Source organism: Plasmodium inui (genome assembly GCF_000524495.1).
Source record: "Plasmodium inui San Antonio 1 unplaced genomic scaffold supercont1.33, whole genome shotgun sequence".
In the NCBI taxonomy this organism is placed as follows: Eukaryota; Apicomplexa; class Aconoidasida; order Haemosporida; family Plasmodiidae; genus Plasmodium; species Plasmodium inui.
Window position 1 is genome coordinate 61,887 of NW_008481867.1, and position 7,443 is coordinate 69,329.

Consider the following 7,443-nt stretch of genomic DNA (forward strand, 5'->3'; position numbering starts at 1 on the left):
CCAGGGGGGTGTTTCTTTATTTCGTCGCTTTGGTAGGTAGTTTTTTTCTTTTTACATTTATTTTGTAGTCTTTTTTTTCTTTTTTACCTTATTTTTGCGTTACTTTCTATGTTCGCTTCGTATGTTCGTTTCCTGTTTTCGTTTCTTTTTTCCATTCTTTGTCATTCATCGTTGTCATATTATTATTATTTTTTTTTTTTTTTATCTTTTACCACTGCATTTGACGATACGAAAAATTTTCAGAATAAAAATTGTCCCCACTTCATTCGGTTCAAAACAAAGAAAAAAAAAGCATCATTGAAGATGACATGTGAGCACGTACACCTGGTAAACGGCAAACGAGGGAAAGCTTACACATCATGGAAGGACCTCCTGACCGCAAACAGAACTATATCACATGGATGGAAGTCAAAAAAGGGGGAAAAAATGAGCCTTTTTGGAAGCTTTACTCAAATTTCAAGTGTAACGACGGTCTACACAACTATAAAAGAAAAAAAAAAAAAAAAAAAGATCAAATGGCTAGCTGAACTTTTTATAAGCATTTTTTTCACACACAGATTTGTGCCCACCAAGGTGCTCTAAGAATTCAGCTGTGTACTTTTTTTTAACGACATGAGTGGCTCTTCCCATCTGGTGGTGAGCTAATCGGATGGATCAGCACCATGGTGGGTAGTGGTAAGTGGATCTTTCCTTTTTGGTGTGAATCTTCCCCCGTGGGAAATTACACACACGTCACATTTATTCTTTATCTCCCCAAATCAATTTTTTTTCTTTTTTAAATAACCGTTTAACTGCTTCAAATGTGGGGATGACATGTTGGTTCTCAAGACTTTGCAGGGGAAAAGCGACGTGGTGACTTCCCTCGACCCGACTTTACTCCAACACGAGAGGGTTATTATTCCCCCTTTCGATGAGAGGAAAAGGAAGTATGCCTATGCATGATCCGATGGGGGGGTTTTCCCCATGCACGTCTTTCCACATTTTGACATTATAAAAAAGAAGAAACCCACTTTGTACGTGCAACTACCCAGACGGATTGTAAAAAGTGTTAATACAATGGGTAAGCTGGAGTGAGTATTTTTCCCGAGCCTCCACATGGTGTCAATCTTTTTCGCACGAGGAATAAATTTGCTTTTTAACAGAGGAATATGCAAGTGGAAGCAACCGTTGCGGCTGGGGGGGTACTATCCTCGTCTCCGTAACTTATTTTTTGCCATATATGTTACTAACCGGGGGTGGCCTGTGCAGTGAAATGGTCTACTTGTGGCCACACTTTATACTCCGCCCGGGAGATGATCCACCGTTCTATGGCAGATTTCCTATGCGTTTTCACCGCTGCAACGTCAGGTTGGCTAATTTCTTGTGGGCAGCAAAATTAGAAACTGCGGAAACCGCATTTTCGTCTTCTTGTCGCCCCCCATCCTCCGTTGGGACAATCTCTTTAAAAATTCCCTTCATGTTGCATGTAGGTATGTAGATATGGGCAAACACACGCATACACGGATACACGAACACACACACACAAGGGGTAGGGGGGGGACAATCGAATGGGCTGTGTCAGTGATGGAGCAAAGCAAGCGAGACAATCCACGCCGTGCAAACAGAAATTCCTACGCCAAACAGACGGTAGTCTTGCCCTGCCTATGTATGCATCGCGTATGCAACGTGCATTTCGTCCTTCTCATTTGAGATGTTCTTTTCTCGTTTTGATGCCCTCGAATTACGGCAACCTTTTTTTTCTTTTCTTCCTCATCACTAAGGGGAAGGAAGAGTCATCTTTTCAAATTAATCCGTGTTGGTGGCAAAAAAAAAAAAATGCCCCAATAAAGGGGTACATGAAATGTGGTATTGTATATGACGTTTGATTCGCACAAGTGTGCCGCCGGAGTGGCCTAAACGTGGGGCGAGCCCGTAAAGAGTAAATCGCCCCTTGCCCAGTTTCTGTTCGCACCGCATGCCAATTCGCCGCCTATCCAGTTGCGACCACAGAAACAGGGGAAAAAATTTAGCGAAGGGGAAGAAAAAAAAAAAAAAAAAAAAAAAAAAAAAAAAAAATCTGAACGGTTTAGTAATACACGGTGAAGCACCATTGTGAAAAGAAAGATAAATAAATAAATAAAAAGAAAAGGCGAAATGAATGAAAATAAAATAAACATAAAACATAACGCTGAAACGCGAAGACGTGAACGTGAAAAAAGGTTTGGAAGGAAATGATTAAGATAGAGAACCATTTGATGGAAACTGCCATTTTGTTTGTTCTTTGCGTAGCATTTTTTATCGTTAACATCGTTTTACTCTTGGAGCGCCCCCTTTTGTTTTTCTGTTTCGCCTGTTGGTTAAGCTGCCAAGGGCAGAGCGCAAGTGTTGTATTACATATACGTACCTGAGCGGAAAGGGAAAGGGCTGCCCACCACTCGGAAAAGTGCAGGAGGTGAAGAGAGGGGGCAACCAGAAGGATGAAAGTGGCAGCTGAGGGGAATACTGGAAGAGGAACGCACTGACATACCGCCCGAGTGGGGAGAACAGGTGTGCCATTAGAAGCAACTAAGGTGGTAGCGGCAGAGGTAGCATCAGCAGAGGAGAACCAATAGAAAGTTATCCGCCGCACCTGGTGCAACAGTAGCACGACTCCCCGAAGTGACGCGAATCAGGATAGTAAGTGTGTGGGGGGGCAGAGAGCGCCATTCCGAGATGCGTAAGCCCACCGTAGGCAGCACGTGATAGAAAATGCCAAGGGAGGGCAGCCCAAATTACGCCTCATAAAGAATAGAAAGGCCCGTAAAGTGGGTAAAGTACAAAGGAACACCTGGCGCAGCTGCATAGGAGCCTTTCCCCACCCCGCACGCACTCCACAGAAGGAAGAAAAATGTGCCAGTAGGATTTGTAACGCGACAGAGTCCCCCAATTCAGTGGTTAACTTTGATTCGAGATTTTTTTCCCCGGGGAGGAAGAAGACAAAGGAGCGTGCTCGATATCAGCGTCGTTACTGATCTGTGCAGGGGGGTGGACCTCTGCAACGCCGTTGTGACTGGCAGAAACGGTGACGTAGTCGGAGAAGAGTCGACTCCGCTACGGTCCGCGCTCTTCCCCCACGTTAACGCTGGATACAACCAAGAGAGGAAGAAATGTCGGAGCTAATGCCCATAAAGCCCAAGAAATACAAAAAGATGAAGAACGAGACGGAAGACTTCATCATAGCATTCCTATTTGACATTGTGTTCTTTGCGATCTGTGTGTGCATATGGTTATACTTAAGAAAAAATCGCGATGAAAATAAAATAAGCGATAACATATATGTACTTAATAACCAGACCCATAGTGAAATAAAGGCGGACAAGGAATCATCCACCGTGAAAGAGGAAGAAAGTAATACCAAGAGAAGGAAGAGAAACCGTTTCAGAACCTTCTTAAATATAAAAGACGACAAAATTGTTAATACAGAAATAAAGTATTATCTCTTTTTTTTGAAGGCAAATAGAAACATTATCTTCTCACTGTGCATTTTGGGAACCTTTCTCGTGTTGCCACTTTATCTGTCCCTTCCAAGAAATGATATTAATAATCCGTCGTTCTTCCACTACATAAGTGCTGGTAGCATCTCCGACATCAACATATTGACGATTTTGTTTTTCATTACGATAATATATAGTGCCATTTCGTACACTTTTATTTATCTGCTTTGGAAGAAAATTCAGCCTAGCAAGAAAAAGACGAAGAAATTTCTCCCTCAGAATTTTACCATCATGGTTTCTAGAATCGATAAGAATGAAATAAATGCATACAATATTTACAAGTATTTTTGCAATTTGACAAATAATAAAGTGGTATCTGCCTACCTCATTTTGGATTACTCCATTGTCTACCATGAGCAGAAGAAGATTTTCAACGCCACGAAGAATTTGAAAATGCTCAAGGAGAATGAGGAGAAGAAGAATATCAAGCGGGACAGGTCAAAGCGGTTCCTGCTGAAACTTCTCGGAAGAAAGAAAGGCTCCAAGGTGGATCCCAAGGCGGACCCAAAAGTAGACTCCAAAGGGAAGTTCACTTCAGCCGATTCACCCCTGCAATTACAGGATGGGGAGAATGCCAACCCGGAGAGGCCCCATCCGGGGGGATGCACACCTACTGGTCCGCTTACAAAGGAAGGAGGCACGCCCGCACAGAACACTGCAAAGGTTGACACGGAGGAGAAAACATACACCACAGAGAAGCACCCAATCGAGGGGGCAGGTCGCCCCAGGGGAGAAGTGGCCCGCGAATGGGTAAACCCGTCGGAGGATCAGACAAGCTGCCAAATTGGGAACACTGCGGAGGAGTGTGAAGCGATACATGCGGAGGAATTAAGTCAGAATGAGCAGAACAAGAAGAAAAAAAAGAAGAAGAATAAACCATGCGCCTTCGTCGACCTGGGAAGCGATATAGAAGGATCCAAGTGCAACGAGGACGGAGAAGCGTACTATGGACAAACGATAGGGGAGAATGTGGCAGCCGCGAATCTGACAAAAGAAGTCTGCAAGAGAAGAAACAAGAGGTCAGAAATGAACGGAGAAGAGAAGGCGGAAGAACAGAAGGAAGACGGTAGAAGAAGGAAAGGAAGTCGAATGAAAAACCAAGCCAGTTTCCTAAAAGATACCAGTGATGAAGACGACCATGTACAAAGCACCAAAATGAAGAAGAAAAAAAATTCAAACAAAAATTACACATACAAACTAGACATTGAAGATGAAAATCTGATGAGTAACAACAACGAAATGTTGTTCTACGATTTGGAGAATTTATCCACCAAGGAAAATGATAACCTGGACTTAAATTACCAAAAAAAAAATAGATACAGATCCGAGTCAAAAAGAAATATATTCCATAAATTATTCTTCTTTTTTAAGAAAAATAAAAAAAGTCACTGGAAAAAAAAACTTAAAGAACACCTGATTAAATTTTATTCCATAAAAAATGAAACTCCTAAAAAGTCCACGGGGGTCTGCTTCGTCTCATTTATCGACACCAAGTCTGTCCATGACTGCATTCATAACATCCCCTTCACGGGAAGGAGCAAGTGGATCATATCAAATGCCCCTCCCAATTATGACATTATATGGAAGAATTTGAAAAATCACAGCTACAAGGTCTGTGCGCGTTTTATTATACTTAATGCCCTCCTGCTGCTCGCCAACACGATTATCATTTTGACCGTCACATCTATTGACAACATCCTGAAGCTGAAGATTAAGAGATACCGCCAGGAGGACCCCAGCTCCGGCAACCTCAGCGCCATTCTCATAAGTAAGCCAAGGAGCGGAGTAGCCGCATAGCAGCGTAACGGTGTAACCGCTTAACACCGCAACCGATTAACCACGTGGTGAACCCTCAACACATGTTTGCTCTCCCTCTCCTTCCCCCCGCAGCTTGGCTCTCCCCCTTCATCGTCATCTTGGTTAACAGTATCATCCAGCCGGCCCTAATCGCCTGCGTTTCCATCGCCATTGGGTTCATAAGGAAGTCCAGCGAACACACCTATGTGCTGCAGGGGAACTTTATCTTCTTAATTCTGAACACGATTATTATTCCCCTCTTGTCGTTGTCTCCGCTCAGTTCGCTCATAAAGGTACGATCGCGTCGAGTGAGGCGCGCAAGGGATACGCTATAACCCCTATGCCCTCTTCAACCCGCGTGGACACTCTTAACCGCGTGCACACCGGACGACTGCCCCTCCCCTCCCTCCGTAGGTTATGTATTCGGACGAAATAGGCCAGTGGTCCACCCGCCTGGGGGCCTACCTTTTCAACTCCAGTGGGTTCTTCGCAATGAGATATTTGCTTCACTGCTGCTTCCTCACGTGTGCAAATCAGTTGCTTCAGATTCCGCAGTTTTCAAGTAAGGCCCGATATGCACCCCGAACAGGGGCGTCCAAATAAGCAGCCGTTTGTGCAGATAACCACCTCGTGGTGCTGACGCGAAATGCTTGCCCGCAGTGCGGTCCATCGGAAGGATCCACCTTTCAATGTGCAATGCGCCCCTTCGCCCGATTTTTCACTTTTTCACTTTTTCCCGTTCTTTCCCCCTTTCCCAGTTCGATCTATCGTCAAAACGGTGACGAAGAAGGAAACAAGTCCATGGACTTTTGATTTTGGTTACTGGTACGGATTCAACACCACCATTTTGGCCCTGATATTGACCTTTAGGTACGTGTAGAGGTGTGCACATGGCCTACTTCTTTGTTGTGGGTTGGCTCTGTGGATTAGGCCTCCCCATCGTTTCAGTGTGCTCGTAGCCATCTGCGTTGGTGGGGCGCTTTTTCGCTTTTGCTCGATTTATTTCGCGCTCTCCCTCGCGCGTCTTATAACTTGCGCCTTTTATTCATATTTTTACATTGCTCCTCCATTCCCACTCCCCCGTGCAGTGTCGCTGTCCCTTTCATCCTCCCGCTCGGCTCGCTATACTTCTTTTTCCGCTACCACATAGACAAATACAATCTGATATATGAAATATGCCGAACCAATTTGGACAGCCATGGAGCTATCATAAGGACGGCCATTAAGTTTATGCTTTTTTCTGTGGCCTTCTTTCAAGTAAGTTAATTTTATGCGATGCGTCCCCCGTGATGAAGAGTCCGTTTGAGGGGGTCACTAAGGATCGCTTCTGGTTTGGCGGACGTGGAGTGGTTAATTTGGTTCGGGATTGGCCTTTTATCGAGCTGATTCTTATCTGGTCATCATCCGAGATAGCTTCCCCGTTCATCGTCACCATCACGTCTACATCATCGTCACACTGGCATCTGCCTCATCGCCCCATTTCCCCCTTCCCCTTTGCCAGCTCGTCATGTTCACCTTCTTCTCGCGGGTGCAAAACAAATTCCTTTCCGTGGGAAGGAACATCCTCTTTTTGTCTTCATCCCTCACAACGCTACTTGTGCTGTGCCGATCGACGGAATGGGTAAGCACAAACCACATAAAGAGGAAGAAAGGGAAAAGGACGTTTTGTTACCTTTGTGAGAAAAACGTGTATGTGAGTAATTTGAAGGACTTGAATAAATTGAAGTACGCCTATGCCAACCCCTACGAAGCGAAGCGATGAAATGTCTTCGGCGGCCTGCCCTGTACGTGAGTAAGACGCAAGTATCGCGAAGTGTGCCTCACTATGTGTAACTATGTGTAAGCGAATATATTATGTACGTGCATGTATGTGTATGTGGCGGGCCCCCCCTTCTTACCCAGTCAAATTAAAATTTTGACCCCAACCGGATACATCACTCTTTGAACAAGGTTTGACGTGAGAATTTGTTTCTGGCACCCCTTTTTTTTTTTTAAGACATAGTATTTATTTTTTAAGCGTATTTAACTTCGTTTGTTTTTTTTTGTGCTTCCCTTTTTTCTGCAGTTATATGTGTTTATCTGTTTAGCTGCCTATCCGTTTAGTTGCCTATCCGTTTCGTTGCCATTAGGCGCA

The 7,443-nt window shown here is 44.3% G+C and overlaps 1 protein-coding gene across 1 annotated transcript; it reads left to right on the top strand.

Moving 5' to 3' along the window:
• Positions 1-3,125: 3,125 nt before the first annotated feature.
• Positions 3,126-7,071, top strand: C922_04979 (hypothetical protein; the record flags this gene model as incomplete). Its single annotated transcript, XM_008820553.1, has 6 exons — positions 3,126-5,280; positions 5,403-5,602; positions 5,724-5,871; positions 6,068-6,179; positions 6,398-6,566; positions 6,811-7,071. The coding sequence occupies 6 exons, from the start codon at positions 3,126-3,128 to the stop codon at positions 7,069-7,071; spliced, it is 3,045 nt and encodes a 1,014-aa protein (XP_008818775.1).
• Between the last annotated feature and the right edge of the window lie 372 nt (positions 7,072-7,443).